The 24,083-nt window shown below is 39.4% G+C and overlaps 1 protein-coding gene across 4 annotated transcripts in view; it reads left to right on the top strand.

Annotated features, from left to right (window-relative positions):
• ZMYM6 (zinc finger MYM-type containing 6) overlaps window positions 1-24,083 on the top strand; it is a 43,688-nt gene that overhangs the window by 7,562 nt on the left and 12,043 nt on the right. For all 4 annotated transcript variants that reach the window (XM_036351593.1, XM_036351594.1, XM_036351592.1 and 1 more), the window contains 10 exons: window positions 3,057-3,231; window positions 3,328-3,519; window positions 5,279-5,429; window positions 6,430-6,545; window positions 7,341-7,613; window positions 7,779-7,929; window positions 9,513-9,685; window positions 13,998-14,145; window positions 15,461-15,601; window positions 16,448-16,485. In XM_036351593.1, coding sequence (XP_036207486.1) covers window positions 3,057-3,231; window positions 3,328-3,519; window positions 5,279-5,429; window positions 6,430-6,545; window positions 7,341-7,613; window positions 7,779-7,929; window positions 9,513-9,685; window positions 13,998-14,145; window positions 15,461-15,601; window positions 16,448-16,485 — 1,558 coding nt within the window. The remainder of the gene's footprint in view (window positions 1-3,056; window positions 3,232-3,327; window positions 3,520-5,278; window positions 5,430-6,429; window positions 6,546-7,340; window positions 7,614-7,778; window positions 7,930-9,512; window positions 9,686-13,997; window positions 14,146-15,460; window positions 15,602-16,447; window positions 16,486-24,083) is intronic.

Below are 24,083 nucleotides of genomic sequence, written 5' to 3'. Positions count from 1 at the left end.
GCAGCAGGTGGCCAGGGAGGAGCCAGAGTTGGGGCTGGGTGCCGCACTACTCCCGCTCATCTGGGACCCCCTGTGCCTGCTGCCACTGCTGCTGCTCGGTAGCACTGCCAGGGAGGTGGGAGAGGCTCCCGCCACCACTGCTGCACTCACCAGCCATGAGCCTGGCTTCTGGCTGAGTGGCACTCCCACTGTGGGAGCTCACTGACCATCAGGGGGCAGCTCCTGCATTGAGCATCTGCCCCCTGGTGTCCAGTGCTCATCATAGTGACTGGTCGTTTGGTCGACCGGTCATAACAGTCGCCTAAGCGTTTATATAGATAGATAGTTTAGTTCAAACATGCTTTTGCTACTTTAAATCTCTTTAGCTCATTTCTGTGGAAATAACTTTTTAGCTATTGAGAATTTGCAGATTATAAAGTTTTTGTAACATTAAAGAAATGATTTGGTGTTAAAAGTATTGCCTAAACCAGTTTTTTTTAATCTCTTTCAGTTGAAATTTTACTATGGAAAGAAATAAACAATTTGTGGGAATTGTAGGATCATTCATATATCCTGTAATCAGACAACAGCCATTCAAAATTATTTATCTTGATTGAATGTTATTGAAGTATAAGATAAAATAATATCACTCAAAATAAAATAGTATGTGAAAATTATTTAATTCATTAAAAGGTTAAAAACTCAATGGCCACAAATATAATGTGTTTATTTCTAAAAAAAATTCTAGTTTTGTTGGGGATCATTGTTGCTTCAAATAATGCATAGATTCAGAAAGAGAAAGGAAAGTCACATAAACTTCTACTACCTTAGTACCTTTGAAGAATTTGGCATGTTTTGCCTATTTCTGTGGTAATATAATTCTAGGAATACAGTGTATTGCCAGTAGTCTCTAAGAGCAAGAAAAGTTAAGAGCTTGGTTTTAGATCATGGCTCTATTACTTATTAACTGTATGACCTTGGGCTAGATATTTTATTTTTATTTTTTTAAATTTAAATTCTTTATTGTTTAAAGTATTACATGAGCCTCCTTTCCCTCCTCCCCCATTGATCTCTCTCCAACTGCTCCCACTCCCCAGCACATGCCCTCACCCCCCTAACTGTCTGTGTCCATAGGTTATGCTCATATGCATGCATACAAGTCCTTTGGTTGATCTCTTACCCCTTCACTCTCCCGCCTTCCCTCGTAGGTTGGATAGTCTATTCAATCTTTTCTTTTTTTTAAAAAATATTTTATTGATTTTTCACAGAGAAGAAGGGAGAGGGACAGAGAGCTAGAAACATCAATGAGAGAGATCGATCAGCTGCCTCCTGCACGCCCCCTACTGGGATGTGCCCGTAACCAAGGTACATGCCCTTGACCGGAATCGAACCTGGGACCCTTCATTCCACAGGCCAACGCTCTATCCACTGAGCCAAACCGGTTCGGCAATCTTTTCTTTCTTTTAAAAAAGTATTTTTATTGATTTCAGAGAGGAAGGGAAGAGGGAGAGAGAGAGAGAAACATAAATGATGAGAGAATCATTGATTGGCTGCCACCTGCATATCCCCTACTAGGGATTGAGCCCGCAACCTGGGCATGTGCCCTTGACCAGAATTGACCTGGGACCCTTCAGTCTGCAGGCCGATGCTCTGTCCATGCAGCCAAACTGGTTAGGGCTCACTGTCGTATTTTTAATGGTAGGTGAGTTTTAGAAAATTAATCAAATTGTTGTTCTTTCATAATTTACCATGGAATAGTTCTGTATAATAAAGGTATACAGGATGTATAAGGCAGGATAGTGGGATGATTAATTCCGTGGACTGTAGAATCTGACTGCTGGGATTTGTATTCTGGCTTTACTGCTTCCCAGCTATGTGACTTGGACATTTTTTATTTAGTCTCCTCATCTATCAAATGGCAATTATAATAATACTTATATTATAGAGTTTTTGCAACAATTAAATTGGATAATTTGAGTAAAGAGAAGAATGCTGGCACATAGTTGTTATTCAGTACACATTATTATAGTATATAATATTATTGCCATTATTTTTTTACTTTGTGGCCTGCACTAGTGTTTCTGATTAATGACTATTTCCTTCAGTTTTTATGCTTGTCAGAAGAATGGCAATATTTAGCCTCTGTTTTTACTGTCAGTGCTTATTGCAGATGAACTCTTATAAAAAACATCTTAGTTATTTGTGTTCTTTTGTCTTATTCTTAGTTCTGTCCTCTGATACGAAGCTTTAATAATCCTTTTGTCATCTGTTTCTTTGCTCTTTTCAGTTATAGCTAAACTTTATATATCATGCTAATATTTTTTTAACATACTTTTTTTTTGAGTTTTTTTTTTTAGAGAGGAAGGGATAGAGATAGAGAGATAGAGACATTGATGAGAGAGAAACATCATTGATTGGCTGCCTCCTGCATGCCCCTTACTGGGGATTGAACCCGCAACCTGGGCATGTGCCCTGACCGGGAATCGAACCAGTGACCTCTTGGTTCGTGGGTTGATGCTCAACCACTGAGCAACACTGGTTGGGCCATGGTAATATTATTATATTTATCTTTAGTAGTTCACTGTTTCTAAAATCTTGCATTTAACTTTATTTTTTGTAAATGTATTTTTTGTCTCATTCATGTTTTTACTCTTGGCAGCTATTGGCTAGTAAGAAGACAAGTGTTTCATAGACTGGAGTTGTGGGGTGGCCACTTATTTTATTGGCTCCAGTGGAAGAAACTTAGTTGGAGCTGTAAGCCTCACTATTTTTGTCATGGGCATCTGCCTGGATATATTTTAAATATAATTCTCTTTTACACATCTATAAATTTGGTATTATGAACTCCATTTTATACAGGAGGAAATTAAGATAGTAATTGTCTTATTCATTGTTACTTAGCTGATAAGTAACAGAACTAATCATTAAACCCAGGTTTCCAGATGCCATATGCAGGGTCGGCCATTTTCTACTATACAATACTACCCTTAGTAAATGTAGTTATTTTAGCTCACAAAGAGGAAGAAATTATAGTTTTGATGAACACATTTCATTTTGCCTTTGTTATTTATTTTTAGAGACATTTTAAATCCAAAGAATGCGATCACAGCCCGATTTGGAAATTCCTCTCCTAGCAAAGATTTCTGCAGCCAGTCATGCCTTTCTTCTTATGAACTAAAGAAAAAACCTGTTGTTACCATATATACCAATAGCACTTCAACTAAGTGCAGTATGTGTCAGAAGAATGCTGATGTAAGTTACATTTTACCTTCATTGGGATTCTGCTCAAAGATCAGAGATTTTTAACTGGCTCTTATTTTGTGTGCATATGTGTGTTTTTTCTCCTAGATTCGATTTGAAGTTAAGTATCAAAATGTGGCACATGGTCTTTGTAGTGATGCCTGTTTTTCAAAATTTCATTCTACCAACAACCTCACTATGAAATGTTGTGAGAACTGTGGGAGCTATTGCTATAGTAGCTCTGGTTCTTCCCAGTCCCAGAAGGTTTTTACTTCAACAAGTGTCACAGCATATAAGCAGGTATGAATATCAGTCTGTTGCATATAGTTGGGCTCTCCCCTCCTGAGATGGCTGTGCAGGAATGAAGTGCACAAGAACAGAGTGAGCGCTTGCTCTGGCCTGTGTGGCACAGTTGGTTGGGCATTGTCTCGTGCATCAAGAGGTGGCTGCTTCGATTCTCTGTCACGGCACATGTCCAAGTTGTAGGCTTAATCCCCAGTAGGAGGTGTGCAGGAAGCAGCGGGTCAATATTATGCTCTCACAGAGATGTTTCTCTCTTCTCCCTCTCTAAAAATCAGTAAAGTATTCTTTTTATTTGTATTGATTTCAGAGAGGGGGAGAGAGAGATAAACATCAATGCTGAGAGAGAATCATTGATTGGCTACCTCTTGCACGCCCCCCACTGGGGATCAAGCCCACAACACAGGCATGTGCCCCTGATCGGAATCAAACCCGGGACCTTTTGGTCTGCAGGCTGACACTCTATCCACTGAGACAAACCAGCTAGGGCTTCTTTTTTTTTCTTTTTTAAAGAATGAAGATTAACAACAAAAAACAAAACAAAAAAGAAAATATATTTTTTTAATGTGTTTTGGAATGAATTATAATTATTTTGGCACCATTACCTAATTAGAATACTTTAGCTGATTTTTGTTTATATTTTTGAATAATGCATTCATTTGGTTACTAAGTATATCAATTTGTGTCAATTTAATTCCTGCTGAATGACTTGGGTCTTTAAAAAGTTCCATTTTTACAAAAGGATGTTAAGTAATAATTAAAACATTTTTTAGTTAGCAAGTTTGATTTCTATTTAATTCCTCTAAGCAGTTGGTAATGGACATTCATCTTGTGAAAAGTATACTTTTCTAGGAATTGCAGCTTTTGACAGTCTGGTTACTACTGTCACAGGAATAGAATCCATTTTATTGATATACTAGAGGCCTGGTGCATGGAATTCGTGCACTGGTGGGGGGGGTCCCCTCAGCCCGGCCTGTGCCCTCACAAAGAGGAAGGTACCCCTCACTCCTTACTACCTGCCTCCTTGCTGCTCCTTAGCACTACCACGGAGGCGGGAGAGGCTCCCGCCACTGCCGCTGCACTTGCCAGCCATGAGCCTGGCTTCTGGCTGAGCGGCACTCCCCCTGTGGGAGTGCACTGACCACCAGGGGGCAGCTCCTGCGTTGAACGTCTGCATGCATCATAGCGACCGGTTATTCCACCAGTCATTCCACTGTTTGGTCGATTTGCATATTAGGGTTTTATTATATAGGATATATAACAAAAAAACCAAAACAAACAAAAAAACATTGTTTCTATCTCCTCCTCCTAAAGAGTCTTACTAGTTAAATAACATTAAAGGTGGTAGATTCTCTCCTAGATTGATGTCTAAGTCTGCACTGAGGATGAGCCTTTGGTTCATGCATTACCTGGTCTTCTCTGATCATTTGTGATGAGAAAAGTATGTGATGACTATTTAATTCATTACTTTTAATGTATTTTGTTGTTGCTAATCTATCTGAGTAGTTATTAATTTTCTTCAATTTACATTTTATTATTATCTGAAAAAACTTACTTTTCCCACATCCCAACTTTCAGAGAAGTCTATGTTTGGTGTGGCCTCACTGTCACGCTCAAATATTTCAACCAAAGGCAGTGGTTGTAGGTAGCTTTTCTTTTTCTTAAACAGTATGTGTATATGTATTGTATGATTAGGCGTGTGAATGTTATTTCTTTTTTTTTTTAATGTTATTTCTTAACAGATGTATTTTCTTAACAGAATTCAGCCCAGACACCTCCGTATGCCTTGGGGAAATCATTGAGGCCCTCAGCTGAAATGATTGAGACTACCAATGACTCAGGAAAAACAGAGCTTTTCTGCTCTATTAATTGCTTATCTGCTTACAGAGTTAAGACAGTTACTTCTTCAGGTAATGTTTAAATTTGATAAATTTGTAGATTTACTAGTAGTAAATACTGAAGAAGAATGTAACTGCTTTTCTTTCATTTTGTTGGAAACTAAATTTGCACAATATTGGTTTAGTTTTAAAGAACTGATTTTTATATTATTTTATTTTATTTATTATTATTATTATTATTATTATTATTTTTTAAAAAAATATATTTTATTGATTTTTTACAGAGAGGAAGGGAGAGAGACAGAGAGCCAGAAACATCGATGAGAGAGAAACATCAATCAGCTGCCTCCTGCACATCTTCCACTGGGGATGTGCCCGCAACCAAGGCACATGCCCCTGACCGGAATCGAACCCGGGACCCCTCAGTCTGCAAGCCGACGCTCCATCCACTGAGCCAAACCGGTCTCGGCAATTATTACTATTTTTAATATATTGTTTCACAGTCCTGGATCTAGAAGTTTGAAATTGAGGTGTCTCCAGGGCCATGGTTTTTTGTTTTTTTTTTAAATATATTTTATTGATTTTTTACAGAGAGGATGGGAGAGATAGTTAGAAGCATTGATGAGAGAGAAACATCGATCAGCTGCCTCCTGCACACCTCCTACTGGGGATGTGCCTGCAACCAAGGTACATGCCCTTGACTGGAATTGAACCTGGGACCCTCCAGTCCGCAGGCCGACGCTCCATCCGCTGAGCCAAACCGGTTAGGGCTAAAGAACTGATTTTTAAATGAAAATAGTTTTTCTACAGATTTCCTTGGTTGAGGTGTTTGTGTGTGCATGTGTGTGTGTAGTCTCATGTGTGAAAAAAAAACCACCCACATAAGTTCCAAGTTAGTTTTTGTGTAAATGGAACTTAATTGAGGATCTTATAGTTAGCTTGACAGGTTATTATAAAGTTCCTTGATTTTTATTTTGGATATTATTATTTGTGTATTTATTCTAACACATTTTTTGGGATTATTTGTTCATCTGTGTAACTTATTCATTGGTTTTTATTTTTTGTTACTAAGGTGTCCAGGTTTCGTGTCATAGTTGTAAAACCTCGGCAATCCCTCAGTATCACCTAGCTATGTCCAATGGAAGTATATACAGCTTCTGCAGCTCCAGTTGTGTTGTGGCTTTCCAGGTATGAGCTAAGATAGTATTTTATCCCTGCAGTTCTCGTAGGCATTGATCTATGGCAAAATGTTAACTGCTGAAGGTCCATACTTATAAAAGATTAAATTTCAGTTAGAAAAAAATTCTGTTCAACTATGGTGATGTGTTCATGTATTCCTTCCTCTCATCCTGGGCCAGATGCATAATGACTCCTGGCATGGACTTGGGAGCCTTCACTTGTCACATTTTGTCTTCACTCTCAGAGAAAGTAGAGTTTAGAGATCCTGCAGGGTGGGAAGAAGCCTGATGCAATGGCCCTGGCACTAGAAAGAAGACACCACTGGTGACCACTGTGCTCTTTTATTCTTTTTATTGTTTCTATTGATTTCAGAGAGGAAGGGAGAGGGAGAGGGAGAGAGAGAGAAACATCAATGATGACAGAGAATCATTGGTCAGCTGCCTCCTGCACACCCCCTACTGGGGATCAAGCCTGCAACCCAGGCATGTGCCCTGACTGGGAATCAAACCGTGACCTTCTGGTTCATAGGTCGATGCTCAACCATTAAGCCATGCCAGTTGGGCACCACTGTGCTCTTAATAGCCATCAGACCTGCTTTAATTTATTAGGGTCATAGATACTAGAGAGGTCTTTGTCTGGAAAGCCTGTATTTGTCAGTCCTTCTATTCTGGAAGTATGCCATTTAAACTCTTTCTGTGTACTACTTTATAAATTTTAAAGCAATTTATTAAAATGAGAAAATGAAAATTACCAAGTTCTGTTACTTCTTAATTGTTAGTCTTTGCCTTATTTGTGTTCATTCAGGATGTATTTGACAAGCCAAAAGGAACAAAGTCTTCAGCAGTGCCCCTGTCTCAGGGCCAAATATGCCCTCCCTCTGGGTCAACAGTGTCAGCAAGAGGAGGTAACAACGCCTCTGCGGTTCCCCCCAGCACCGTCAGTGGCTCTGCTGCAGCCAGTCTCCATTCTCCTGCTGCACAATCCCAGCAAGTTGCTTCAATCCATGCAGTTGTTAAACTCAGGTGTCAGAACTGTATCAATCTGTTTGCCAAAAAACCAGAACTTCTTTTCTATAAGGTAAAGAGAGATCATGTGAGAGATTGAATTTAAACTTATCCAAGAAGCATTTTTGTCTCTTCATCTGTGAATTCATTTAATTTGCTTTGAAATGAGAAGGAAAAATATTTTTTAAAGATAAAGCAACTGCTTAATTAGGTCTTAATGACTGTTCTTTCTTTACAGGGTAAAATGTTTCTGTTTTGTGGCAAGACTTGCTGTGATGACTACAAAAAGAAAAATAAAGTTATAGCAATGTGTGACTACTGTAAACTACAGAAAATTATAAAGGAGACTGTACGATTTTCAGGGGTTGATAAGCCTTTCTGTAGTGAAGGTAAAGTGAAAAGTTCAGTTTTATCCACAGATCATGTGGTTGTGAAGTATTTATTATGGGCTGGGCTATTCATCCACAATCAATTTTCAAGTAATTTTTGTTTTATCAGGTATAATTTGAAGCTTTTTAATTGAATTTATGTTTAACTCATTTAAAAATTTCTTCTTATTTTTTCTGTTCTGCTTGTTTATTTTGATTTTTAGATTCAATTGTTGATAGATATGTATTTATTGCCATTTTATTGTTCATATTTTTTATCTTTTTTTTACCCTTCTTTTTCTTCAAGAAGACCCTTTAACATTTATTTTTTAAAAATATATATATTTTTATTGATTTCAGAGAGGAAGGGAGAGGGAAAGAGAAATAGAAACATCAATGGTGAGAGAGAATCATTGATCGGCTGCCTCCTGCATGCCCCTCACTGGGCACTGAGCCCACAACCCAGGCATGTGTCCTTGACTGGAATCAAACCTGAGTCCCCTCAGTCCACAGGCCGACGCTCTATCCACTGAGCCAAACCAGCTATGGCTAACATTTCATGTAATACTGGTTTGGTGGTGATAAACTCCTTTAGCTTTTTCTTTTTGTCTAAGGTTTATTTATTTTTTAAAATATATTTTTATTGATTTCAGAAAGGAAGGGAGAGGGAGAGAGAGAAACATCAATGACAAGAGAGAATCATTGATCAGCTGCCTGCTGCACACCCCACACTGGGGATCGAGCCTACAACCCGGGCATGTGCCCTGACTGGGAATCAAACCATGACCTGGTTCATAGGTTGATGCTTAACCACTGAGCATACTGGCCGGCAAAGCTCCTTTAGCTTTTTCTTGTCTGGGAAGCTCTTTATTTGTCCTTTGATTCTAAGTGATAGCTTCGCTGGGTAATACTCTTATTCTTGGTTATAGGTCCTTGCTTTTCATTACTTTGAATTTTTTTTTTTTTAAATTTTTTTTTTTTTTTTTTTTAATATATTTTATTGATTTTATACAGAGAGGAAGGGAGAGAAATAGAGAGTTAGAAACATCGATGAGAGAGAAACATCGATCAGCTGCCTCCTGCACATCTCCCACTGGGGATGTGCCCGCAACCCAGGTACATGCCCTTGACCGGAATCGAACCTGGGACCCCTGAGTCCGCAGGCCGACGCTCTATCCACTGAGCCAAACCGGTTTCGGCCAAAAGTCTATCTTTTAAAACGTTACTATAACCTCGGCAAAGAAAAAACTTCTGAAATATAATTAGATCAATGATGGTATTAGATCTCTTCATAAGTTTAGCTCTGACTTCAGGGAGCTTTCCTTGCACCCATTTGTGAAGCAGGTACTTAAGCAATTATGGCTTCTTGGCTTAAGAAACTGATGTTTCTGAATATAGATGGTCTTATATTTAGAGGATATGTAAAAGGTGATATAAGTTTGTTTTGTGAATATAGAGATTATTCTTTAACCTAGAGGCAAATAATTGTGTCCGGTATTTAGAAATTAACAATTGTGGACATCTAAGACTGTAGAAACTCACTTTACTTCCTTCAAGTTAATGTAAATTTGATGTTTCTTCCTTTCATCCTTTCTGGTTCTCAGTTTGCAAATACCTCTCTGCCCGTGACTTTGGAGAACGATGGGGAAACTACTGTAGGATGTGCAGTTATTGCTCCCAGACATCCCCTAATTTGGTAGAAAACCGATTGGAGGGCAAGTTAGAAGAGTTTTGTTGTGAAGATTGCATGTCAAAATTTACAGTTCTGTTTTATCAGGTAATTATACCTCTTTGGCTTCCTGAAGTTTATAAAAATTATTTTCTGTTTAAATATGTTCAGATTATATGAGTAAAGTTTTATGTTTAGAACTGGATAAAATAAACTATGGGCTCCTAAAGAAAAATTCAGTTGATTATAAATTTGAAATCTTTGGCGTAAAGAGTACAGAATTTCTGGAGACTTTATTATTTGAGGATATGTTCCTTTTAAATTTTGCTTTCTTATAAGGCACATTGACCTTGTTATAACTGAGTTAGAACTTTACGTAGGTAAGTTGCCTTATGCCTTTCTCATACAGAAAGTTCCTCTGAGAAATTTGAAGTCAGGCCTTGTTCTCATTTCATAGATCAAATGACTATGACTGACCTCCTTACCCACCTCCTTTTTAAAAAATTACTTTTTTGTAAGGTTAACAATGAAAGCTGGAATTAATTGAACCACTAATACATGTCCAGTGCTTCATAAGTGTTCATTTAATCCTCACCGGAATCCCAAGAAGTAGGTATGTTATTGCCAGTGTATAAATAAGGAAAAGGAGTAGGTAAGATGTCCTTAAAGAAGCTGGTAGATGACAATTAGACAGCACCTATACCACTCAAGTGAAATCACCTGTTTACTTGTTTCCTGAGCCCTCAAAATATAATTTTCTTGAGGGGAAGTATGTCTTTTTCATAATTAAATGCCTTGGACCTATCTCAGTACTCAAGACAAAGGCTACCTCATTAGATATTGAATGAATCAAAGTCTCTCCATATTCTTCCTACTATAATACGTTGCCTCTTAAATTCTTAAAAATAGAATCTATCTTTAGATTTCTCATTGGTAATTTTGAAAACAGATCAACTTTTATATTTTCTCAATTGAGGGTATCTATATGAAATAATATATATTTTTAACCACAATACATGTATTTTATTTAATTTATTTTAATAATATTTTTTATTGATTTCAGAGAGGAAGTGACAGGGAGGGATAGGTAGAAACATCAATGATGAGAGAGAATCATTGATCAGCTGCCTCCTGCATGCCCCACACTGAGGATACAGCCTGCAACCTGGGCATGTGCCCTGACTAGGAATCAAACCATTACATCTTAATTCATAGGTTGACGTTCAACTGCTGAGCCATGCTAGCTGGGCTATTTTTAATTTTATTTTTACATTTAATATTATTTTGTATTAGTTTTTGGTGTATAGCATAGTGGTTAGACAACCATATACTTTACAAAAGTGTTTTCCTGATATTTCAAGTATCCACCGGGCACCATACCTAGTTATTACAATATTATTGATTATATTCCCTATGCTGTACTTTACATACTCATGACTATTTTGTAACTACCATTTTGTACTTCTTAATCCCTTTGCCTTTTTTACTCTTTCCCCCAACTCCCTTCCCCTCTGGCTACCATCAGTCTGTTTTATCTATGCATTAGTCTGTTCTATCAATTTTGTTTGTTTATTTTGTTCTCTAGATTCCACATATAAGTGAAATCATATGGTATTTGTCTTTCTCTGACTGACTTATTTCATTTAGCATAATATTCTCTAGGTCAGCGGTTCTCAACCTGTGAGTTGCGACCCCTTTGGGGGTCGAACGACCCTTTCACAGGGGTCACCTAAGACCGTCGGAAAACACATATATAATTACATATTGTTTTGGTTTTTTTTTTTGTTTTTTTTTATGACATCTTTTTTTTTTTTTTTTTTTTAATATATTTTATTGATTTTTTAGAGAGAGGAAGGGGGAGAGATAGAGAGTTAGAAACATCGATGGGAAAGAAACATCGATCAGCTGCCTCCTGCACATCTCCCACTGGGGATGTGCCCGCAACCCAGGTACATGCCCTTGACCGGAATCGAACCTGGGACCCTTCAGTCCCCAGGCCGACGCTCTATCCACTGAGCCAAACCGGCTTCGGCTACATATTGTTTTTGTGATTCATCACTATGCTTTAATTATGTTCAATTTGTAACAATGAAATTGGGGGGTCACCACAACGTGAGGAACTGTATTAAAGGGTTTCGGCATTAGGAAGGTTGAGAACCACTGCTCTAGGTCCATCCTTGCTGTCACAAATGGTAAGATTTTGTTCTTTTGTATGGCTGAGTAATACTATTCTATTGTCTATATGTACTACAGCTTTTTTATCCAGTCGTCTGTTGATGGGTACTTGGGTTGTTTTCATATCCTGGCTATTGTAAATAATGCTGCAATGAAGATGGGGTGCACATATTCTTTTGAATTAGTATTTTGGGTTTCTTTGGATAAATGTCCAGAAGTGGAATCTCTGGGTCATAAGGCAGTTCTGTTTTTAATTTTTTGAGGAACATCTATACTGTTTGCCATAGTGGCTGCACCAGTCTGCATTCCCACTAATAGTGCACAAGGGTTCACTTTTCTCCACATCCTCACCAACACTTGTTATTTTTTTTATTTATTGATAATAGTCATTCTGACATATGTAAGGTGATACTTCATTGTGATTTTTAAAAAATATTTTTTTATTGATTTTAGAGAGGGAGAGAGAGATGGAAATTTCAGTGATGAGAGAGAATCATCAGTTGGCTGCCTCTTGCATGCCCCCTACTGGGGATCAAGCCCACAACCCCAGCATGTGCCCTGACAGGGAATCGAGCCATAACCTCCTGGTTCATAGGTTAACAACTACTGAGCCATGCTGACCGGGCCACTCGGAGGGGGGGAGGTGTCCCTCAGCCCGGATTGTGAGAGGGCACAGGCCAGGCCGAGGGACCCCACCGGTGCACGATCAGGGCCAGGGAGAGACGCGGGAGGTTGGCCAGCCGGGGAGAGACTGTGGGAGGGCTTCAGGGTGTGTCTGGCCCGTCTCACTCAGTCCTGATTGGCTGGACCCCAGCAGCAAGCTAACCTACCAGTCAGAGCGTCTTCCCCCTGGTGGTCAGTGCATGTCATAGCAAATGGTTAAGCGGCCTTAGCATATCATTAGCATATTACGCTTTGATTGGTTGAATGGCCGATTCGATGACTGGACACTTAGCATATTAGGCCTTTATTATATAGGACTAGGGCCCAGTGCACAAATTCATGCACCTTGATAGGAACTCTGGGCTGCGAGGCTGCAGTGGGCACAGGGGTGGGTCTCGGCCCATCCTCTGTGCCCCTGCCCGGCCCCTCTGGCCACGGCCCCTAGCCCCCTATCTGCTGGCAACCCCGCTTCCGCCACCACTGCTCCCACGTGCTGACGGTGCCGGCCCCGCTTGCACCCGCTGACGGCGCGGAGCGATTGGGGCCGGTGCCAGCAGCTGGTGCGAGTGGTGGCTCCGGCACCAGCAGGGGGTGCAAGAGGTGGCTGCCGGCCCCGATTGCCCCTCAGGAGCAGGTGGAAGTGGAGAAGCCCTCAGGGGTGATTGGGGCTGGCAGCTGCTGCTTGCACCTGCTGATGGCACTGGGTGTCCAGGGCTGGCGCTGGGTGCCGACAGTAGGTGCAAGCAGAGGCTCCTGCATTGGCAGCGGGTGTGAGCGCCGTGTGGGACCGCGGCATGCAGGAGCAAAGAATTCAGTAACCACCAAAGGCTAGCCCTGATGACAGCAACCAGTGCCCCGCCATGGTCTGGTGCCCCCATTCACCTGTTCTACCATCCCGCTGCAGCCAATGCCCACCATGTTCTGTGCTCTGCTGCCTGCTGCCAACACCTGCCATGGTCTGCATGTGCCCCTTGGTGGTCAGCGCTAGTCATAGCAACCGGTTGTTCGGTTGTTTGGTTGTTCCACTGTTTGGTCTATTTGCATATTAGGGTTTTATATATATAGATAGGCCATCTGTATGTCCTCTTTGGAGAAGTATCTGCTTAGGTCCTCTGCCCATATTTTAGTTGGATTGTTTTTTTGGTGTTGAGTTGTTTGAGTTTTAAAAATATATATATTTATATTGATTTCAGAGAGGAAGAGAGAGATAGAAACATCAGTGATGAGAGAGAATCATTGATTGGTTGCCTCCTGCATGCTCCCTACTGGGGATTGAGCCCACAACCTGGGCATGTGCCCTTGACCAGAATTGAACCCGGGATCCTCCAGTCCACAGGCTGACGCTCTATCCACTGAGCCAAACTAGCTAGGATGAGTTGTTTGAGTTCTTTATAAATTGTGGATATTAACTCTGTATTGGCTGTATCATTGGAGAATAACCACAACATTTTAAGGTAGAAATCTTATATTTTGTGATCTCAGCTGATTCATATATCATGTTTTCATAGTGCCTTCTGATTTTATAATAATTTTATCTTTTCATTATTTTATAGTTTTAAGCATATCCTGTTTTTTTTCTCAGATGGCCAAGTGTGATGCTTGTAAACGACAGGGTAAGCTAAGCGAGTCCATAAAATGGCGAGGAAACATCAAACATTTCTGTAATCTATTTTGTGTCTTGGCGTTCTGTCACCATCAAATTACAAATGACCTTGTTTCACAAAGAAAAGGTAAAATTAAACTTGGCTAATGGGATTTTTATGTCAATGCTAGGATAATATTATCAGTATATACAATTGTAAATAATATAATAAGAACAAAATTTCACTGGATTCAGATAACCTGAATTTCCTTAAATTTTCCTGTAAGAATCCTTAAGGATTGCCTTTGTGGGAAATTAATCCTGATACTTTTTGCTCTCATAATCAAACACACCAAGAATAATAAATGTAGAAGCACTAATTTTATAGGAAAATTAGATTTGATTGCTTTTTATTGTGTTTATCTGTACATAAATAACTTACACTAAGTGATATATGCTATTCAGTTAATAAACTAGAAATAAAAGTAGGAAATTGGGGCAAATAAAGGGAAAGACTATAAATATGTTTATATAGTTGCTGTGTCTGGCCTAAGATTTTATCCAGTGCTTGCTTGTAGCCAAGGAAAAAAGAACAACACATTAATTATATAAAAAAATAAAATAGATCACTTCTTCATGGGTAGCCAAGTTTTTCTTGGCTAAGAATAAAATAATTTTGCAAGTAGGACAGCTAATGTGATCAAAATATCCAGATGAATAGGTAGTTACGTAGCATGTTTTTAAAATAGTTCCCTGAAGTAGGACTTCTCTGACTTAGATTAAAAACATTTGATATTATATTCTCTGATCAAAGCCTGGAGTGCTATTGAATGACAGAATCCATGTGCTTTGACTCCTTACAGTGTGGCTCTTGTCCACCTTTGTAGTCTTATTAGTCATCACCTTAATCCAGATATGCCTTGTGCTAATCTTTTGTGTAATAGCATCCATTCCCTGAGATTTGCCAGGTGGGTGGTAGAATTTTCATCCTATGATGTGGGTTAACGAAACCACTGTTTTTATATGGATGGACAGCTACATCGCCAACTTATTTATAAAAATTGTCATGTTAAATTTTTATTTGAAGCAACATAAATGGAGGAGTTTTAATACTCACTAATAGAAAAGCCCAGCTAACCCTGAAGCAAATACCTATATTTTAAAGTCTCTTGAAAAAGTTCAGTATAGTGTTATTTTATGTATCTTTGAATTATGTCAGACAGAAAATAGTGCAAAGTAAAAAATATTTAAATTCCCACTGTTAAATATAATTTGAAGCTTATAATTTTAGAGAATCAGCTTTTCTTTAAGTCCTAATGAACACTAATCTGACCAGAATCACCCAACCCAACATTATACAGAGGTAGATATTTGCATTGCATCTTGAAAATTAAGTTGTTAAACAGGGTTTTTGTGTGTGACCCTTTTGTTTATACTAGGTCTTACCTTTTTATTTTAATCAGTACAAATTGCTAAGGCACCAACTGCTTCAATGGCGTTCCCTTCTGCGAGGACAATTACAACACCAGTTATAACCAATGTGGTGTCATTAGCAAAAGTATCTCCTGCCCAGCCCACAGGGAACACTAACAGTGTTTTAAAAGGTATGACTTGGTGTAAAGGCATTTGTTCAAACTGTGGGAATCAGTGTTGTCTAGTGTGCATAGCTGTTATTGGTAATATTTACATTTATATGAGGAAACATACTCCTCGGTCTTGGAGTGAAGAGGGTAGCAAGCGGGGTGGAATGGATAGGGAAGGAAGTGGCATGCATAGTTTATTTTTTTAATAACCCAGATTATTATTATTATTATTGTTATTATTATTATTTTATTGATTTCAGAGAGGAAGGGAGAGTGGGAGAGAGAAAGATCAATGATGAGAGAGAATCATTGATTGGCTGCCTCCTGCATGCCCCCCACTGGGGATTGAGCCTGCAACTGGGCATGTGCCCTTGACTGGAATTGAACCTGGGATCCTTCAGTCTGGAGGCTGATGCTCTATCCACTGAACCAAACCAGCTAGGGCAATAACCCAAATTATTTTAATATAGCTGCCTTTACCAAAAGAGATTCTCCGGTCAAGGGCATGTACCTTGGTTGTGGACACGTCCCCAGTGGCGGGTGTGCAGGAGGCAGCTGATCGATGTTTCTCATTGATGTTTCTGGTTCTCTAGCCTTCTCCCTTCCTCTCTGTAAAAAATCAATAAAATATTAAAAAAAAAAAAAAAAAGAGAGAGATTCTAATACAATAGGTGGGATTGTGGCCCAGGAATCCTCACCTTAACCAAGGACCTTAGGTGATACTGAGGCCAAGTTTTCTTGGTCTGTTTTTGAGAAATTTTGATCTAGACTCTAGATCACCTTAGTGAGAGGAAAGTAACTTCTTGGTTTTAGTGTTTACTTCTGTATATTTTGGGGATAATAATGCATGTTTTCATTTTATAACAGGTGCAGTTACTAAAGAGGCAGCAAAGATCACTGAAGATGTAAGTTTTATTGTTAGTATTTGCCTGATAATGCCACTTTATTTTCATTTTGGATATAACCTTCTAATATATATCTGAGTACATTTCTATTTGCAGCTTAATCTTTAAAAAGTTAGAGTAATATATTATGCATTAACTTTTGTTTTCGAATCTTAAAATTACATTATTAATGAGAATGCATTCCTAATTTATTTTTATTATTTGTGTCTCTTTAATTTCTTGAAATACTTGTTAATTTCATCTGGTTGCTTATTTTTCTCTTTTGCTACATTCAAGTAATTTTCTTTTAGACAAGAAAGTCTCTTAAAAGTTGAGTATTATGTCATTTTATGTATCTTTGAATTATGTCAGGCAGAAAATAGTGCAAAGTAAAAATATTTAAATTCCTACTTTTTCAAATTTGAAACATTGTAAAACTTCCCAAAATTAAAACAGTTTTTGAAGAAATGCATAACTGCAATTGGCGAGCTGAAAGGATTATAGACTATGTCATTATTGTCCTGTATCAGCATCACTTTAGCAGGAAAACAAAATTCCCATCATTCTTTATCAATATCACATGAACCTTAGGCCTTAGGTTCATGTATTGGTGACTCTTGTGCTACTCTCTTAACATTTGCTCTTGATATAGTAAAAAATCATTTTTTATATCAAATAACAATGTCATTCAGATGCATTATGTGGTAGGGCTAGTGCTAAAAAGTATGCCCAGAATTTAATAAATTTGGAACAGAAATTAAATGTGACAAAATTGTGTGAAGAAGGCCAGAGACTAGACTACTGTTGTGATATCTCATTCTAGTAACTTAGGAGAGTGCATCCTGCAGAATATTAGAGATAATGCTCAAGAAAACAAAGCATCATTAAAGCAGGTGCCCCCTTTAGTTCACAAAATTACCTTATAACTAGACAAGGATAATGGAATAAATGGATAAATTCCTGGCTACATGACTATAAGGTCAGGGCTGACAAAAGCGCTCCAAAGGCCAAGCTATTGTCTGTGCTAAGGCATGAAGTATTTTGATGATTTGAAAGGAGGTGACAGTGAGACAAAAAGGTTTACTATAAGTCATAACTGGCTTTCCAGTTTTAAAGCCTGTCAAGGTATTAATATAAACATGAGCAGGCAAGCTATATCTGATAACTCCAAAACTATCAAAACATTTCAGCTTTACTGTAATTTAAAGAGGCTTTAACTTGGAAGACAACATGCTAATAAAGAATCTGTGAAAGTGGTAAAGAAGGTAAATTTGTGCAAGGTTGATGAAGGGGATGTTGAAATTTTGCTTGGGTTGTTCCCCATGAATTAATAGAAGAAGACTTGCTAGAATTAGAAAAATAAAAGTCTCATGGATTTGGATCTCTGGTGGAGGGCAGAGACCGTAGAATTGGGGTGGGCAGCAAGCGAGTGAGTGACCATGATTCAGCAATAGTTGCTATTTTTGAAAAGATGATCCAAATGTGAATTGCTGTTCCATGGTGGCAAGGCAAAAGATGGACAGCGTGTCTGCATATCAAGAAAACCACAATGAAAGGTGTTGGGTGAGGTAGAAGAGGATATAGGGGGGATAATCTGGATGGAAGGAGACTTGACTTGGGGTAATGAACACACCATACAATATACACATGATGTTTTATAGCATTGTACACCTGATACCTATATAATTTTATTAACCAGTGTCACATCAATCCTATATAATAAAACCCTAAGATGCAAATTGACCGAATGGCGGAACGACCAGTTCCTATGATGTGCACTGACCACCAGGGGGCAGATGCTCAATGCAGGAGCTGCCCCCTGGTGGTCAGTGTGCTCCCACAGGGAGAGCGCTGCTCAGCCAGAAGCTGGGCTCATGGCTAGTGAGTGCAGCGGCAGTGGTAGGAACCTCTCCCACCTCTGCTGCAGGTGGGCGGTAAGGAGCAAGGGGTCCCGGACTTCAAGAGCACTAGACTGTGAGGGATATCTGGCTACCAGCTTAGGCCCAATCCCCTGGAAAATACAAACCATATTAGATTCATTTTTTAGCAGAAGTCTTTCAGGGAATCAGACCAGCCTTCACCACAATGTAGAGAGATAGCTTGTCTTACTTTGAAACCTCTTAACTCTTAATTCTCCCATTATTTGTGTTGTTGGAAGAGGATAATGATAACTTCTAGTTAATTACTTTCAGGCATGATACTGCATTAGAACTGTCATTAAGTTAACTTTGTAGTTGTATATTATACTAGAGATCCCATGCACGAAAATTCATGCACTCGGGGCGGGGGGCTCCCTCAGCCCGGCCTGGTCCCTCAGCCTAGCCTGCACCCTCTTGCGGTCTGGGAGTCTTCAGGGGATGTCCTACTGATGACTTAGGCCCGCAGGCCTAAGTCACAGTTTGGCCTCCCTCTGTGGGAGGTGACCAGGCGGGCCTACCCGGGGAGGGCACCAGCCTGCGAGTGGCCAGCCCCACCCCCCCACCGCCCCTCCGCTGCAGCTGGTTGCTGCCACTCCCCCAGCTCCCCATCGCCCGTTCCCTTCCTCTGCCCGCTGGCACATGCCTTGGCTGGCCTGGCACCACCCTCTTGCCAGCCCTGCCCCCTGCTGACCACTGTTCAGTCGATTTGCATATCACGCTTTTGTTATATAGGATACTGTACATTAAATTATATCTTGAAATCACATAATAAATCACTGTGTTATAGAATTAATTTTATTATTAACTACACTAGAGGCCCAGTGCATGAATTCGTGCATGGGTTGGGTCCCTCTGCCTGGCTGCCCTGATTGGGGCTGGCCGGCTGGGGAGAGGGACCGCGGGAGGTTGGCTGGCCAGGGGGAGGGACTGTGGGAGGTTGGCTGGCTGCAGGAGGTTGGCTGTGGGAGCACACTGACCACCAGGGGGCAGCTCCTGCATTGAGTGTCTGCCCCTTGGTGGTCAGTGCATGTCATAGTGACCAGTCATAACGGTCACTTAGGCTTTTATATATATGTGTGTGTGTGTGTGTGTATATATATATATATATATATATATATATATATATATATATATACCTCATTATATAAAGTATCTTATATTAATAAGCACTATTAATATGTATTATGAAAATATTCTATATTGGTTGAAAATTTGTGTACTCTGAGAATGCATTCCTCTTCTATATGTATGGGACAATTAGTTTTGAATTGTGTTAGTTTTGAATTATTCAGGATTTTCAGAAACATTCCTCATATTACATGCGACTGCCATATACAGGGTGGGGTAAAAGTAGGTTTACAATTGTTTGTATGGGAAATAATACAATAATTTATTAATAATACAAGAATAAACTGTGTTTTGTTACAACTGTAAGCTTACTTTTGCCCCACACTGTATATGTTTTCCCTATGTGGAGTCCTTCTATAATTCACTCTAACCAGTCATTTAAACTGTGCTACAGAATAGCTCTAATATTTTCAGTTTAGTCTTAAAAAGTATAATAATAATAATTAGTGTAGTATTCTGATTTTTTAAATAAAATGACAGTTTTAGAATTTTTTCTTTGTTCCTCTGGGACTTTAGTGTGAATTTTTTTCAACTTATTTAAGTGGTCTTAAATTTGGGGTAACAGATACAGAAACATACAAAGAAGAAAGTCTGCAAAGGTCAGCAAACTTTGTATAAAGGTCTAGATCAGCCGTGGGCAAACTACGGCCCGTGGGCTGGATCCGGCCTGTTTGAAATGAATAAAACTATTGAAAAAAAAGACTATACCCTTTTATGTAATGATGTTTACTTTGAATTTATATTAGTTCACACAAACACTCCCTCCATGCTTTTGTTCCGGCCCTCCGGTCCAGTTGAAGAACCCATTGTGGCCCTCGAGTCAAAAAGTTTGCCCACCCCTGGTCTAGATAGTAAATATTTTAAACTTTGCAGGTCATATGGTCTGTGTTTCAACTCTTCACCTGTGCCATTGTAGCACAGTAAGAGGGTGTGTTATAATACAATTTTATTTACAAAAACAGTGGTGGGCTGGACTTGGCCCAGAGCCATACTTCACCATCCAGAATAAACCATTGTTAGATTTGGCTTATTTGCTCAGTTCTTTTTTTTTTTCTCTTATCCTTTTATTTATTTACAAGAGGCCCGGTGCATGAAATTCATGCATGGGTAGGGTCCCTAGGCTCGGCCAGTGATCAGGGCCAAACAGGGCCTTCCGGCTGCCAGCTGGGGCCTTCCTTCCCTTCTCTCGGCTGCTGACGCCTGGTCGGGGCCTTCCTTTGTTCTGCACCGCCCCTGGTGGTCAGCGCATGTCATAGCAAGCGGTCGAACTCCCAGTTGGTCAAACTCCCGAGGGGACAATTTGCATATTAGCCTTTTATTATATAGGATTTTTTAAATTTTCACTTTTCATATTTCTAGATGTAACTGCTATTAGGAGTTTGGTGTGTGTCCTTTCAGACCATTTTTATTCTTTCACATTCATACATGCAAATCCATAGAAAATATTTAATATTGTTTTTTTCAAGTATCCATGTGAGACCTAATAGATTTGGTACATTCCTATTGACTGCTATGTGGTATTATACTGTATATAGGAACCACATTTTTTTTGTCCATTGCCCTATTGATGGACATTAGGTTGCTTCCATTTTTTTTTTTTTTTTAATATATTTTATTGATTTTTTACAGAGAGGAAGGGAGAGAGATAGAGAGTTAGAAACATCGATGAGAGAGAAACATCGATCAGCTGCCTCCTGCACATCTCCTACTGGGGATGTGCCCGCAACCCAGGTACATGCCCTTGACCGGAATCGAACCTGGGACCTTTCAGTCCGCAGGCCGACGCTCTATCCACTGAGCCAAACCGGTTTTGGCCCATTTTTTCACTATTAAACATTTCTGCTACAGTGAACATCCTTATAGATGTCTCCTTGAGCACACGTGCAGGTATTTGTCTAGTGTAGATATGGAAGAGTGGAATTTTGGTGTCAAAGCAATATTTGCAGTTTTAGTTTTTTAATTGCCCTGTATAGAGGCCATTCCAATTTTTATTCTCACCAGCAGTTTATGATTGTATTTATTTTCCACAGCCTATCATTTAATGTCAGATGTAAACATTTTTTTTGCCAATCTGTTTTGTCATATCTTATTGTTGTCTTCTTTTTCCTGTCACTGATTACTAATGAGTTTAATTTCTGTTTTTGAACATTTTAATTTCTTTAAATTTTCTGTTTTTAATTTTTTCCATTTTTGTGTTGTATTGTTGGTTTATAGGATTTCTTCTTTTTTTTTTTAACCTCACTCGAGGATATTTTTTCCATTGATTTTTAGAGAGAGTGGAAGGGCGAGGGAGTGACAGAGAGAAACACTGATGTGAGAGAGATGCATCGATTGGTTGACTCCCACATGCCACCCACCAGGGCTGGGAGCCTACAATTGAGGTACATGCCCTTGACTGGACAAACCCTTCAGTCCATAGACCGACGCTTTACCCCTTAGCCAAACTGGCTAGGGCAATAGGATTTTTTAAAAATATATTTTGGATTTTCCCCCCTTCCAACTCATCATTTTAATCAACACAAAAATATGCAGTAATGCTTCTTGAAAAAAAATACTTCGTTAACACCATGGCTCTCTAGCCACTGTCCCACTTCTCTGCTCTCCATTTTGGAAAAACTCCTCTAAAGGTAGCCCTCTCCTTGCTGCCTCTATTTTTAAAAATGTGATCTTTCCTTAGCTCACTCTAGTCAGGCTTTAGTCTGCACCTCTTCACTGAAACTGCTCGTCAAGGTTGCTAATACTTTTTATTTTGCCAAATCCAATGTCAACTTTCAGTTTTCATTCTCCTCATCTTTTCTGTAACATTTGATACAATTGATCTTTACTTTTTTTTTTTTTTTTTTAGATTTTATTGATTTCAGAGAGGAATGGAGAGGGAGAGAGAAACATCAATAATGAGAGAGAATCATTGATTGGCTGCCTCCTGCACGCCCCCTACTGGTGATTGAGCCTGCAACCCGGGCATGTGACCTTGACCGGTATCAAACCTGGGACCTTTCCGTCTGCAGGCCGATGCTGTATCCACGGAGCCAGACTAGCTAGGGCAGTGGTTCTCAACCTTCCTAATGCCGCAACCCTTTAATACAGTTCCTCATGTTGTGGTGACCCCCAACCATAAAATTATTTTCTTTCTTTTTTTTTTGAAACATACTTGTTTACTTGAATACTTGTGTACATTGTTTACATTTTTCCTTGAAGGCTAATTTTACTTTTTTTTTTTTTAAATTAAATCTTTATTGTTCAGATTATTACATTTGTTCCTCTTTTTTCCCCCCATAACTCCCCTCCTCCCAGTTCCCGCCCCACCCTCCGCCCTCACTCCCCACCCACTGTCCTCATCCATAGGTGCACGATTTTTGTCCAGTCTCTTCCCGCATCACCCACACCCCTTTCACCCCCAAGAATAGTCAGTCCATTCCCTTTCTATGTCCCTGATTCTATTATGATCACCAGATTATTTATTCACTTGATTCTTAGATTCACTTGTTGATAGATGCATATTTGTTGTTCATAATTTGTATCTTTTCCTTTTTCTTCTTCTTCCTCTTCTTAAAGGATACCTTTCAGCATTTCATATAATACTGGTTTGGTGGTGATGAATTCCTTTAGCTTTTCCTTATCTGTGAAGCTCTTTATCTGACCTTCAGTTCTGAATGATAGCTTTGCTGGATAAAGTAATCTTGGTTGTGGGTTCTTGGTATTCATCACTTTGAATATTTCTTGCCACTCCCTCCTGGCCTGCAAAGTTTCTGTTGAGAAATCAGCTGACAGTCGTATGGGTATTCCCTTGTAGGTAACTGGGTTTCTTTCTCTTACTGCTTTTAAGATTCTCTCTTTGTCTTTTGCTCTTGGCATTTTAATTATGATGTGTCTTGGTGTGGTCCTCTTTGGATTCCTTTTGTTTGGGGTTCTCTGCGCTTCCTGGACCTGTAAGTCTATTTCTTTCACCAGGTGGGGGAAGTTTTCTGTCATTATTTCTTCAAATAGGTTTTCAATATCTTGCTCTCTCTCATCTTCTGGCACCCTTATAATTCTGATGTTGGTATGCTTGAAGCTGTCCCAGAGGCTCCTTACACTATCTTCGTATTTTCGGATTCTTTTTTCATTATGCTTTTCCAGTTGGGTGTTTTTTGCTTCTTCACGTTTCGAATCTTTGACTTGATTCTTGCGCTCCTCTGGTCTGCTGTTGGGTGTCTGTATAATATTCTTTATTTCAGTCACTGTATGCTTAATTTCTAGTTGGTTCTTTATCACAACATCGAGGGTCTCATTAGATTTCTTGAGGATCTCACTACATTTATCGGAGGTCTCACCAGTCTTTTCGAGGGCCTTACTAAGTTTATCGGCAGCTTCTAGACAGTTCTTGAGAGACCTTAAAAGTGTGGTTTTGAGCTCTATATCTTCCATTTCTGACATTTGCGTCCTGTTTCTTTGTCTCCGCATTTTTTTATCTTTTCTTGGTGCACCCCCTAGTGGTCTTTGTGCGCAGTCTTGTTGTAATTAAGCCTTGATTGTTGTTGGCAATACCAGGGGTGATTTGACCTCCAGGCTAACTGGCTATGAGAGTCAGCT

This window comes from Myotis myotis, unplaced genomic scaffold, assembly GCF_014108235.1.
Source record: "Myotis myotis isolate mMyoMyo1 unplaced genomic scaffold, mMyoMyo1.p scaffold_m19_p_2, whole genome shotgun sequence".
In the NCBI taxonomy this organism is placed as follows: Eukaryota; Metazoa; Chordata; class Mammalia; order Chiroptera; family Vespertilionidae; genus Myotis; species Myotis myotis.
The sequence above is the reverse complement of the archived record's forward strand: the minus strand, read 5'-3'. Positions and strand labels throughout refer to the sequence as shown.